The 14,604-nt window shown below is 42.9% G+C and overlaps 1 protein-coding gene across 8 annotated transcripts in view; it reads left to right on the forward strand.

Annotated features, from left to right (window-relative positions):
• The window catches only part of METTL15 (methyltransferase 15, mitochondrial 12S rRNA N4-cytidine), a 123,329-nt gene that overhangs the window by 52,850 nt on the left and 55,875 nt on the right, over positions 1-14,604 (forward strand). For all 8 annotated transcript variants that reach the window (XM_075567305.1, XM_075567306.1, XM_075567304.1 and 5 more), the window contains one exon: positions 10,178-10,314. In XM_075567305.1, coding sequence (XP_075423420.1) covers positions 10,178-10,314 — 137 coding nt within the window. The remainder of the gene's footprint in view (positions 1-10,177; positions 10,315-14,604) is intronic.

Here is a 14,604-nt window from a genome sequence, read left to right on the forward strand (position 1 = left end):
AGGGGGTGGTGTGGTGCTCCAAAACCGTAAAGACTACGAAATGGAGGCCCACCGCCTCCTTTATGATACATCCTTTTATAAGATACTGGATAAGGATCCTACAAGTGAGTTCACTAGCCTTTTGAAAGACCTCTTGGATCAAGCCCTTTCTGACACTGTGATTACACAAGTGGAATTTGACTTTCTGTTTAATATTTCTCCCACAATACCAGTGTTTTATCATTTGCCCAAAGTTCATAAATGTATTTCCAATCCACCTGGCCGTCCCATTATTTCGGGAATAGATTCCTTAACTGCGAATCTTTCGCAATATGTAGACTCCTTTCTCCAAATATATGTTACACAATTACCCTCTTACCTGAAAGATACCTCCTCAGTTCTTCTTGCATTTCAAGATTTTGAGTGGAAGAGTACATATAAATGGATCACGTGTGACGTCCAAGCACTCTACACACATATACCACATGATAAAGGACTACAGGCAGTTAAATTTTTTCTGGAGGCAGATAGCACTTTACATCACCTTAACATAGAGTTCATTCTGAAATCCATCGATTTCATACTGACCCATAATTATTTTCTATTTTTGACTGAATTCTTTTTACAGGTTTGCGGAACTGCAATGGGTACTAGATTTGCCCCCAGTTTCGCAAACCTGTATATGGGTCAGTGGGAACTACAGAACATCTGGAATAATAACCCACACAGCCAACAAATTATCCTTTGGCGTCGTTATATAGACGATATCCTGTGTGTATGGGAGGGAGATGAGGTGTCTATCTGTTCCTTTCTCTCCTATCTGAATTCTAACGATAGAAATCTGATCTTTACACATGTATCGAATCCACAGAGTATTAACTATTTAGATCTCCAACTAACAGCATTGGTCGATGGGAATATTTCAACTAAAGTTTATTTCAAAGAAATTGATGCCAATAACATTCTAATGGCAAATAGCAACCACAAAAAATCGTGGATTACGAATATTCCCAAGGGCCAATTTATTCGCGTTAAGCGAAACTGCAGTGAAGAACAAGACTTTGAGACACAATCTAAAGTATTATTCGATAAATTTGTAGAGAGAGGGTACTCTAGCACCAGTTTAACCAGAGACCTTGATTTAGTTCGATCCATGGATAGACAGTTGATGTTAATACCAAAAAATAAGGAATCACCCAGAGATCAAAGCAATGTACTGGAAATACCTTTTATTACTACATTTAATTCAATGAACAAGCAAATTGAAAGAATTATAAAAAAAAAACATTGGGCGATTTTAAGTTCTGACCCAGTACTAAATAACCATATTTCTGATTTTCCTAAATTCACTTATAGAAGGGCCAAAACTTTAAAGAATGCTTTAGCACCCAGTGATGTGGGTTCTGCCCGCACAAAGCAAATTACAAAAACCTGGCTTGGGGATAAACCTTCAGGAAATTTCCAATGTGGGAAGTGCTCTATTTGTAGATATTTACATCCAGAGAGAAAAACTTTTAAATCCTTTACCACGAATGAAATCTTTGATATTGACTCTTTTATAAATTGTAATTCGACCTATGTGGTCTACATGATAAATTGTGAATGCGGCCTGCAATATGTGGGCCGTACTAAAAGATGCCTAAAACTCAGGATACAGGAGCATATTAGAAACATCAAAGCAGGTTATGAGAAGCATAGTGTTTCTCGTCACTTTGCATTACATCACAATAAAGACCCGTCTAAACTAATGTTTAAAGGTATCAAAATAGTCCCTAGGGCAAGAAGGGGAGGAGATAGAATCAAGAGCCTCTCTTACCAAGAAACATTTTGGATATATAAGATCAACTCCCTGTCCCCTAAGGGGTTAAATGAAGATATAGACATCTGGTCTTTGTATTAGCTGTATTTACCTCTGCTCCTATATATATAAGCTGAAGTGCTGCAGAGTATGCATGTCTCTAATCGTGTTTTGTCTCTTTCAGATATTTACTGTTCGATTTTAGGTTTTAAACCTGTTTTTAATAAATTGTTGTTTATATTGCATTTTACTGTTGATTGTATAAAGACTGTATTAGTTGTTTTATTCTTTCATTTGACACCATTGTATTGCAGCTTTTTGAATGAGCTAGTCACTGCACCTTTAATTTTTTGAGTAGCAATTTGACACCATGAATTCTAATTGATGATTAGTGGGTGTATATATATGTGTAACCCCCCCCCCATCTGCATACGTTCCCTGAAGAAGTAACCACGAGTTACGAAACGCGTTGGAGGGTGTCATTGCTCAGTTCCTAGTACCCCTTGATGGTGTTAACACTCCGTGTAAGTGTTCCCTCGTTTCATACTAGACTTTGTGTGTAACACATCTTTTCAAGAAGTCGCGTGTATCCTTCAACTCAACCGCACGCATCGGGACCCTGCAGCCGGTTCGTAGGAGAGTGCGACCGGACTGTGACGTCACTATCGAGCGCTCCGTAGAGGAGTAGCGACACGTGACTACCGAGCTTGGATGCGGATACGAGTGGAGGCTGCTACACGCTGATGCGGATCGATGACCAAGGACCTTTTGGCAGTAAAGATTGAGACCTGCCCCGCCTTGAGTGAGAGGGAGACGGCTTCTATAACCACCAGCTGAACATCAGATGACGACTGATCCCCTGCACCCCACAATCGAGTGAAGAGTGCCTTCTGTAGCTGTTTACTGGTGTGGTATACCCAATTACCAACTGCTTATTTGTGACTATATTGATGTACGCAGAACTTACACATTTCTTATGAGTAAACTCTATTTATAATTGTACTTCACTATGTGCGTTGTGCGCCTTGTCTTTTTATCTAACATAATTGCCTGCCCATGTACTTCAGTAAAGTTTGCAACAATCTATATGCAGCTGCATTCAATCGGGACCCTTCAGTGTACATCTGGGTTGCCCCAAAAGCGGACGGCCTTTGGCGCAGCTACAGGGTGTGAGCCATTTGCTCCCGTTCACTGATGTTTGGTAATCTTAATGCTTCTCTATTTCAATATGGAACTCACCAGCCCTTTTATCCCCTGTCCCCAATTTTCCAACTCTATCTGTCCATGAAATGTCTGTGAATTGACTGTATAGCACTGTTCTTTTAATGTAACCATGTATTGTTATAGCTCTGTGCCCAGGACATACTTGAAAACGAGAGGTAACACTCAATGTATTACTTCCTGGTAAAACTTTTTTTTATAAATAAATATGCAGAACTCTCCTTTATGCTAAACACCATATGGGTATTCCTTGCCAGATAACTGATCATAACAATTGAATCTAACGTTTTCAACAATTTAAACCGTAGCGGTTCACAAAACCTAAGTCTTTAAAACTGTATTTTTCAAAATCGAAGCTCCCTACCCAGGTATGAAAAAATATGGGACCCCTGGCTACAATACTCTGGAGCGACGCACATAGCTAACCTAGCCATCATGATCCAAACCAATGTATGTGTACTGTATGTGACAAATAGTCTACTTACAAGCTATGTATGTTTCAGTGATCACCAGGTTGATCCAAAAACCTTACCCCTCCACCCCCCATTCCCCTCCACCCCCAACTTCCATCCACCCCCCATTCCCCTCCACCCCCAATTTCCATCCACCCCCATTCCCCTCCACCCCCAATTTCCATCCACCCCCCATTCCACTCCTTTTTTTTCTTCTTCCCACCCAACCGAAATCAGGATGGCTAAAAAAACTAGAAAGCATAACCAGAAATGGCTATTATGCCAAAGACATAGTCACGGTGGACATCCGGTGACACATCTATATGTATGACATTATTTCTTTTGATGCCACGTCTGTATAATATAACCTGCAACTGATATGTGTGTATATATGTAACAATGATCACTGCCTTGTATCAATAAAAACAAAGTTGTAACAGAAAAATTAATGTATTTTTCAATTGTTTAAAGACGCAGGATTTCCTTTCACTGTACAGATTATAACGTGGTTAGAAGTCGTACAGTAAGGAAAAAAATGATGTTTTGTGCTGTGTGAAGAGATTTATATGAATTTGTATATCTACATTTCTTAATTTTGTACATTAACAGGCAACCGCTACTTTTTCTACACACAGTATTTATTTAGAAATAATGAATTAAATAGAATTTCCCAAACCTCTCATCCTTACATTCCAGCAAGCACCAAACCCCAGAGAGAAGTTGGTCCACAGAAAACTTCATAACGAACTCAAGGACACTGAGAATTACACAAGACCGTGCAACAACGCACACTGCAAACTTTGTAAACATATATGCCAAGATCCCACAGCCACTCACAAACATTGCACACTCAATGTTAAAGGTCATACTGCTGCACATCTAGGAATGTGGTATATATGATTCAATGCAGCAAATGTGACCAAGGATGCTACTGTACATCGGTGAAACCAGCCAAAAACGTCAAACCCGAACAAACCTACACACAATAACACACCATAAAGAAGGGAGATACTGCGCTCCAGTGGGATACCTCTTCTCACAGCCAGATCATTCCATAATTGATTTGCTAAGCCAGGGGAGCGCAAATTGGGGGACGTGAGATTCTCTGCGGGGGGCGTGGGGTTTACAGAGGCCCCGCGCGCTTCCCGAAGGCATTTAAAGGAAATGCCGGGGGAGAGACGAAGGCCTCTGTTAACTTCACTTACACCTCATTTGACGCCTTCTGGAGACGTCAACGCAGCGTCCAATGATGCTGTGGGGTCACGTGACTGTGCTACCATGGCGTTGTGACGTCAGAACTCAGGAGCCAAGGTGAGGAGGGGGGGGGGGGAGATGCGCGAGGATTGGGGGAAAGCCGGCATTGGGGTGCATGGGAAAAGGATTGCGCACCCCTGTGCTAAGCGATAATGGGGAAGACAGGGTTGCGGACCTGTCTGAGATGTGCAAATGCACCACAGGTGGAATTTTTATTTGCTATAAATGATTTCAAAATCCTAATCTTCAACAGAATGTTTAAAAGCAATCGAACGGAAAATATTTGAACTGAAAATAATAATGCTCTTTGACACACAAAAAAGAGAACTTACTGCTGATATGGGGTTTCTTTTACACTATGATCAATGTTTTATAATGTTTCTCCCTACCACCCTGCTAATTTTACAATTCAAACGTTTGATGTAGTCACATCAAGCATTCAGTGCATATGTGAAGAGCAAGGGGATTACTTTTTGTTGCTACAACAAAACAAGGTTCATTGTATTTAGACAGTTTCTAATGGCCTAGAAGAAAATACTATGGTAATATTAAGGAAAACAACGTGCCAGGGATGCCTGAGATGGCATCGACTCGCTTAGATTGTAAGCTCTTTGGGTCAGGGACTCCTTGTCCTAGTGTTAGGCTAAGGCCCCGGTCACGGCGCTCTAATGCGCGCCCGCGCTTTCGGCTGCGCGTTCCGGCGATTCCCCGGTCTGCAGCTCACTGCAGGAGCAGAGACCGGGGGGGGCGTGCCGGAGGAGTGACGGGGGCGCGGCCATGACGTCACCCGGCAGGTTCGCCCTCATTGGCTGAACCGCCGGGGGGCGTGCCTAGCCGCTCGACGCGAGTTCCTGCTCTCAATTCTATTGAGAGCAGGAGCAGCTCTCGCGCGAGCGCTGCGGCCCCCCCTCGCAGCGGGCCCGGCGCCGTTGCGGGGAGGGCTCTGGTGAGCGCAGCGTCCGCCACAGCGGACGCTGCAGCATGCAGCGGGGGCAAGGCCTAACTCTCATGTCTGAAGCGCTTATTCCCACTGTTATATTATTGTCACATGTATTACTGCTGTGAAGCGCTATGTATCTGGATGGCGCTATATAAATAAAGATATACATACATGATACCTGATTTCTTGCCAACATAGAAATTCACTTGGACTTTCATTAATGTGAACTTGAGAGCCTGCCAGGTAAGATCAAAGATTGCTTTAATCCTTTGATTAAATCCTATAGCACATCTATTCTCAGGGGGCCGATAATCGTCGGGTCAAAAGACAAGGCACCAAACAAAAAAAAGTAAACACAGGCTGATATATTTCCATAAATAAATATATAGATCCTGCTGAAGAAAAGAGAGAACTTTCTACAATGCAAAGCAACAGTTCTTAAATCCAAGCTTACGTCCAATGTTACAGCTAACCACCAAGAGTCCGCAGTACAGGATGACACTGTTAACTCTTTAAGTTCCAAAGTGGTCTGTGTCTGAAGTCATTGCACAATTGGTTTATATTGCAGTACGGGGACGGAAGATTCTTTAGAGGCGATTTATAATTTTTTTATACTGATTCGTCATGAGATGTATAGGGTATTTTCTCATGCTTATGGAGAATGCAGTCATGCAAGGCAATGCTGAGCTGGTTTCTGCATATTTTCAGTTAAATGCTCTGAAGTCCTATTTCTAAACATTGGGCCATATTTACTAAACTGTTTCCTGGCGCTTGAAGACATCTTGCACCCATGAGCTGGAATGGTGTATAAGGTGTCTTCCAGCGGCAGAAGATGTCTTATGACAGAATACGGCTTAGTGAATACGGACCATAATGACAACAGAGAATGAACGGTCCTTCATTGAATAAATATACTTGGTCTTTTGGTATCCAGCAAGTTTAATTTGTAAGCCATCACAAATAACGCAAGCCTTGCCAAGCCAATAAATTGTATTTTTTTTTCTCGGGGTTTCTGTTTATTGCAGCATGCTGACATTATTAGCTCATGGCTGTCTTTTATGACTTTCTCCTATGTTGACCTGTCTTTCACAGACATTTCCTACTTTGCTGATAGCAATTCACAATTATATAAATCAGAGCACAGCCCATTTCTAGGCACTAGCGATGAAAACAAGTGCCAGAGCTTGTTGAAAACTAGACAGTGATTTTAAAACGCACAACGGTATTGCCCAAAGTGACGTTCAATGAATGAAATTTATGTTTCAACACAAGAATTCCCACTATGCTACATATCCTGAGTCAAGATATAGGCGTATCTTATCTGTGCTCCTCATCAATCCAGCTTTCCTCTTTTTTTTTTTGGATTATTTTAATTTATATTTCATATTTGAGAAAGCTGCAGTACATTGTTAATTACCCGTCTCCAGGTTTTTCCCTTTTTGCAGGTGGTGGGGAAACATGAAGTGAGAGTTTGACCTGAGACTGTAAAAATATAAAAGCTCTCTTTTTGTTTTAAGGCTTTGGAAGCACGTGTACATCAAGCAGCTTGAAAATGTCACTTTCGGATGACTTTCCCTTTCCTAGCAAAAGGCAGGTTCAGGCAAAGTGGTTTGCCGTGTGAAAGACAAGAGTAGATGAATTTAGTGTAAATGCAATAAAATAAATGAATAGCATTTCGGGAGAGGGAGTGGCTCAGTGAGTAACAACACTGGCACTGAGAGTTTGAAGCAGGGGAGCCTGGTTCAATTCCTGGTGTCGGCTCCTTGTGACCTTGGGCAAGTCACTTTATCCTTTGTGCCTCAGGAACCAAAAACATAGATTGTAAGCTCCACGGGGCAGGGACCCGTGCCTGCAAAATGTCTCTGTAAAGCGCTGCAAACAACTAGCAGCGCTATACAAGAACATGCTATTATTATTATTATTATTATGGCACCAGGAGGTTTACCAATGTAAAGTAGCCCCCATTGAATTAACCAGACTGCTAAAATTCCTATATTCTAAAGCACGGTGTATGCCTTTTGTAGTGGTTCGTTTTCAGTCTATAGTTGTGCCTCTCACAGTTCTTTGTATCAGGGGAAGTCATAGATTGTGCTTGAACTTCATGGCGTTACGACTCTTCACAAATCTGGGGAAGATGCAAGAACGCCAATAAATGTTTGGTCTTTACACACTGTAACATTTACGAAGCTTATTAATTACAAGTCTTAGGCTGCGCTTATAGTGCCGACGGTGACGTCACGCTACGGTCGCTGGAAAATCAAATTGACTTGACTTTCAGCGTTCGCGACCAAGCCACCGCGCCGCTTCTATAAGCGCACGCGACGGCGGCAATACATTTGTTTTGCCGCGGCGTCGCCGACACTATAAGAGCGGCTTACATTTGATACTGCATGTTATCCAGGGAGGCCCAACCTCCCTTTTAAACGTGAAGTCTTTGATGGTAACCAAAAATCATGACACGGAGGTGCAAAAGTTTCTCCACTTTATAAAAAGATCCTCGTGTAACTCCATCCCACCTTCTGCTGTTGACTCCCCATAACACAATAGTGGAAATTGTCGCTTGCGCTTCTCGTATTATAATTCCCTGAGTTGTATTGTTTTTGTAAAGCACTGTGGATATATATATATATATATATATATATATATGTATATATGTATACATATATATATATATATATATATATATATATATATATATATATCCATACAAATTGGAATATAATGCGGTGATGCATTGAAGCAAGCTGAACATTTACTTGGTTCCACAATTGTTCTGATACATTCTCCTCTCTGATACTAAGGCGGGATTCACTAAGCCGCAATGTGGGGTATTGAGTCATGACCTGGAGTTGACTGCCATTGACTTGAATGGCAGGTAGCCCAAGATCGGGGTGCGATATCCCACATCAGAGATGAATCTACCATTAAGTTCTACTAATATAGATCTAAAAGAATGCTGCAACAATACAGCTGTTTTTTTTATGTAGCACGCAGCTCAGGGCAAAGCATATTCCTGCCACCAGTCAAAGCTTCGTACAACTGGCAGTCTTATTTTTGGTGCCTGACTCACAAGGAGGTAAACTGATCAAAATCCCAAGGTGTTCACACTGCGTTTTGAACCTGGTTCACTGATTTTCAAAGGCACTGTAGTTACTCATTCTCCTACACAAAAAGTTCCATTGTAAATGCTGCTTCTCTTTCACATTGTTCAGTGAATGTCACAGCTATGAGATGATATTGCATTGCGTTGGTCATAAGATTTCATTTTTTATAAAAACATCAATATCTAATATGGTCTTTCAAACTATATACAAAGTGTAACACGAGAGGTGCAAGATCTTTCTGTTATAAATTTTAAGTTAAACAGCAGAGCCCAGAGGGAAAACTGGGAATTTTCATAAAAATGTGCAGTCTAAATGGATTCTAAAATTCCTTTGGGTAGATCTGACAAACCATCATAACTTAACTAAAGGAGTGTGACTCATCGTATAAAGAATCAGTGTGACGTTCCATCCTGTTATTCACAGGGACATGGGGGTATAATGCGATTTTTCTTTTAGTTCTATCTGATTAAAAGGAATTGAACCTGATCGTAGAGGTATGTAACATTTTCAGAGGCAGAGGTTTTATTTTTAGGCTGTTAAAATCAACAGTACATCTTCTACATTACTTTTAAAGTTAAAGCCCAGTTGTGCATTTACATTTCGACGAGAACATCGATGGACCTAAATGTGTCTGTGTGTGTTGATATGTATGTGTGTGTGTATATATATATATATATATATATATATATATATATACTTAGATAAGTTATGGTGGGTAAAAAAAAGTGACAAAAACCCTCCACTGCAAAGCATATAGCAAATGGAAATATTACTGTATGCTCATTTGCATGTCTTAGACAGGTCTGCAACCCCGCCTTTCACCATTATCACCCAGCACACAGCACTTCCACTGCAGCAAGGGATTCTGGGAAATGACATGCAAATGAGCACACAGTGCCACCTTTTGCTTCAAAACCATTTTTAACATGGTTCCCTATAGGCTTAAGCTTGCTGCATGGTCACAGCTTTGAGCACAGCCAGGGTTAAGATGCATAGCCAGTAAACCCACCTGCAGACAGCCGTTTTCGACCTTGATGGGTCTCATCAGTGTGGGGTTGGTTATACCGGCTGTGCAAAAATGCTTCATTTTTGCATAGCCGGTATAACCAACCCCACACTGATGAGACCCATCAAGATCGAAACGGCTGTCAGTGGAAGTGCTTTGTGCTGGGTGATAATGGTGAAAGGCGGGGTTGCAGACCTGACTAAGACATGCAGACGAGCATACAGTTGTATTTACATTTGCTATATATATATATATATATATATAATATATATATATATATATGTATGTATATATATATATATATATATATATATATATATATATATATATGTGACACACGTATGTATGTGCGTGGATTGTTGATCTGCATGTGTTGAATGGTATCTTATAATTAAATATGTATATTTCTTTTCTTTTATCTAGACTATATTGGATATGACTTTTGGAGCTGGAGGTCACACTTCATATATTCTGAAGCAGGCCTCTAATATTAAAATATTGGCACTGGACAGAGACCCAACATCATATGCAATAGCTCAAACACTGTCCCAGTGTAATGGGTAAGTACAATTCTTGCATGCTTCTTTTATGTACAAAAAAAGGACATCTACAAAATACTTTATGGTTTATTGCGATACTCTACCATTGAAAACAAGACCCAAAAACTGAACAGCGACAAAGCCCCTCTTTCAATATGCTGTGAAGTGGCTCCCCTACCCCCTGGAGAACATTTTAGGGGGATATGTACACAGTGTCCAAAACTGGAGCATTGCTTCAAAAACGGTGCAGATTGTGCTAACGTATAAAAGGGCTTTGCTCAACTGTGTGCCTCAAATTGTTCCACTTGCACCATGAGCATTTTGGGGAGGGGGTATAGGAGGAGTTAGGGGAGGAGAGAGTCAGTGTTTTAGGGAGGTATAGGAGAAGTTAGGGGAGGAGAGTGTTTTGGGGAGGGGGTAAATGAGGAGTTAGGGGAGGATAGTCAGTGTTTTTTATGGGGGGTATAGGAGGAATTAGGGAAGGAGAGTCAGTGTTTTGGGGAGGGGGTATAGGAGTGAGATGAGGAGAGTCAGTGTTTTGGGGAGGGGATATAGGAGGAGTTAGGGGAGGAGAGAGTCAGTGTAGCGGGAGAGGGGGGTTGGCCCGGTATTAAAGGGGTTGCACCCCATATGGCCACCCCCTGACCTCACCAGGGAGGCAAGGGGTTAAATGGACTGCGGTCCAGGAATGTGGCTTACACCATGTCATGTGAGGAAAATGTATGCCCCCCTGTTCCCATGTTTCATTATAATCCTGTATTTTAATGTTTTAAAGTGCATTTCTGTATCTCCAGTCCTGGAGGTCGCAGAGAGTTGATATTTGGCCAATGTGTGGAGTCACTGTAGGCATTAAGAACTGGCAAATTTCGACCCACTGAGCCCACCAGAATGGAACTTATTAATATGTGTAGATATTAAAGTGTATATGTATGGTATTTTGGATCTGTTCTGAAAATGCAGACCCCATCTGCTATGCTAATAGGTCATGAAGGGCAGCCGGCTGATTGAGCCTAAGCACTGTGATCAAAAGTTAACTGCCTGATTGTTTACACTAAGTACTAATCAACAGACCAAGTACTAATCAACAGACTCTGCCGCTCTAATTGTTACCTGAAGGTGGAGAATCATCAAACTGGAGTGGTTTGTAAGTGTTATGTCTACACCCACAAACAATGCAGATACTTCATTTGGTAGACTGGTCGTTGCCCCTGATTTAATTATGGGGCTACCCATAGAGTCCCATTACACATGGGCTAATTAGCTGGGGGGCATGGGTTAATCTGTGTCTCCACGTTAGGGATTGGATACAGATAATTGTTCACCAATAGTCTGTATTCAATGTTAAGAATAGGGTTACACAGGTATATAAACTGTGTCAACCCTACAGTTTTTAGTTGTGCTTCTGATTCCACCTGGAATGTCACCGGATTGCTGGAGAATTGCTAGCTGATACTTCTCCATCCCCCAACACTAAGTAAGTGTTACCTTCTTGCCTGTTAATTGTACTATATTGCTGTGTTCACCTTTTTTAAGGAATAAATATATTTTATTATATCTAAGCCTCGTTCAGTTCAACCCAGATATTTGGTGTTCATTAGGCCTCGGTCCCGCTGCGCTCGTTGGCACGAGCGGCCATGTCGCGAGTTCCCCACCAGCAGGGGAATCCTCGCGAGCCGGTCCCGGTCCCCCCTGGCGGCACAGCTGACTACACGCTGTGGCGCGTCAGCCGCTAGGAGACACAAGAGAATGGTGTTTCCTAGCGTTGACGCGTCACGTGGTGTGGCTGTGAGCCAATGGGGAGGGGAGGCTTCGGGAGGAGGAGAGGCTTCGGGGAGCGGGGAGGAGTGTGGAGTGAAAGCAGGTGAGTGCCTGTCTGTGTGTGTATGTGTGTGCCCGAGTGCGTGAGTTCCTGCCTCTGTCTGGGTGTGTGTGTGTATGAGTGTGTGAGTGCCTGCCTGTGTGTGCGCGCGTGTGTGTGTATGAGTGCGTGAGTGCCTGCCTGCCTGTGTGTGTGTGTGTGTGTGTATGAGTGCATGAGTGCCTGCCTCTGTGTGTGTGTGTGTGTGTGTGTGTATGAATGCCTGCGTGTGTGTGTTTAAAGTTACCCTCAGCAGCTCCAGCCCGAGTCCGTGGAGGGAGGGGGGGGAGAGTAGCGGGTCCCTCCGCTCAAGCCACGCCCCCCCTCCCTGTCAAGCCTCCCACTCCCGCCCACCTCCCGCTCCGGCTCCGGCTCCCGCTCCCTACAGACCGCATATCGCGGTCTGTGTATCTCAGCGCACCGCCCGTCTGCAGTGCGGGTGCGCTGACTCTGGGAGCGGGGCCTTAGCCTTATATCTTGTCATAAGCTACCGTGACAGTCAGTGTTTTGGGCAGTGGGTATAGGAGGAGTTAGGGGAGGAGAGTGACCATTTTTTTCGGAGGGGATATAGGAGGAGTTAGGGAAGGAGCCAGTGTTTGTGGTGAGTGGTTAGGGGAGGAGAGTCAGTGGTTTGGGGAGGGGGTATAGGAGGGGTTAGGGGAGGAGGGAGTCAGTCTTTTGGCAAGTGGTTAGGGGAGGAGCCAGTGTTTGGGGGAGTTTATAGGGGAGGGGGTTATAGGAGGTGTTAGAGAGTCAGTGCAATTTCAGTGGCGCCTATAACTGGTGCAGTTTTCATTCCTCTGCACAAAATAAATCCGCCATGTTTAGGTGACGTTCGCCTCTACGCCAAAGAGATCTGCGCCAGTCGTTAGAAGCAAGATGTGAAAGATTCATGCATAGGTAGATGCTTCCAAATTGATGCAGATGCAAATATTTTTTTTTTTTACCTATCCCCCTCAGTGTCATTTGAATGAGGCTCAACCATTTCCCAGCACTGGGTAGCAGCGTCACTATATGGCCATCCTCAGAGTGTCACTTGTATGAATTTCTTTTTTTCTGAAACACACACAGATTAAGAAGTGCATATTTCTGGAAATGTAATCACCATATGGCTGAAGGAACAGATTTGCGGCACCATACTTTGCTCACAAATTCCAAGTTTAGTTAAAAACAAGGCTTGCAATAAAAACAACATGGTTTAGTCACATTTATTTAGTCAGATAATTGATGCTTTCATTATTTTATGTTGGTTCATCGCTGTGAAATGAAGCTGCTTTGCTTAGTTGCTGTTTGTTTCACCAATGGCAGCACTGCAAGGCCTATTAATTTTATTTTACAATGCAGGCAAAAACGTCATTGTATAATCCCATTCTGGGTTCTGTACTAAGCACATTTCTTACGTAACCCTGTTTCCCCCACCCAATCTCACATAGGGTCTACCTTGGGGAAACTTGCGCTGGTTACTTCTTTGAGTGTGGTGCATACCTACTGGTAACGGGGTCCTGGGTCTCCCGCATGGTGTTATAGGGGAATGACAGGACAGACTTCTGGGGTCTTGCCCGAATCGTACTCACAGGTGCAGCGCCTCCATCTCTTGCAGCCCCCAGATGTATAGGGAGAAGTCTCTGCAGGAGAATCTCTTTACCTTCTTACCAATAGACTTCACTCTCAGGCCAGAAGTATAGTAAAACAAAGGTCTCTTTATTCTCTCTGTATTCAGCACAGCAGTCAGATCTCAGCTTGTAGGGCTTCCACCCTCAGGATGTCCCTGGACCTCACTCCCAGCCAATGGGCACCAGGAGCAGTCCCACCTCTTCCCTTACTTTCTGGTAGAGTAAGGGGAACAGTCTCCCACTACAGTCTCCCACCACTCCCCTAAGGGAGGGCACACAGTGTACAGAGCCCTGCACACTGCACTCAGGTAGACCAGCCTCTCTCACAGTAGAGAAAACTGACTAAATACAGGAAGTACAGTGCCTTAAGTACAGATCCAGTAGGAACCACCCCTGTGCCTCTGATTGGACACAAGACCTGATTGCACTAACTTCTCTGACTCAATGCACTGCAATGTGTGGAGAAAAACCATGATTACTCCTGGCCAACCTACCCTTACTAGGAATTACTGCCAGGAGGAGGGCAGACCTATAGCCCAAAACCAATCAGGGCTACACTTAAATGAAATAGCTTTTCATTTTCTTAGAAAGCCACTGAAATTGCACGACCAAATATTTTAGATGCAGCCGCTTATTGAGGTAAATATATCCTAGTTATGCGTACAGATTTTATGCAGGTAAAGGATTATGAAGTAGCAATTTAGAATAAAATGCTTCACTGCTGCAGTTCCTGGAAGATGGGATGAGGTCTCACTTATAAGAACCCTGTGAGTATTCTAGAAAAGTTACGTTACTTTACTGTACCAGAGCAACATATGTTTTTCCAAGAAGATGATCCTT

This window comes from Ascaphus truei, chromosome 12 (assembly GCF_040206685.1).
Source record: "Ascaphus truei isolate aAscTru1 chromosome 12, aAscTru1.hap1, whole genome shotgun sequence".
NCBI lineage: Eukaryota > Metazoa > Chordata > Amphibia > Anura > Ascaphidae > Ascaphus > Ascaphus truei.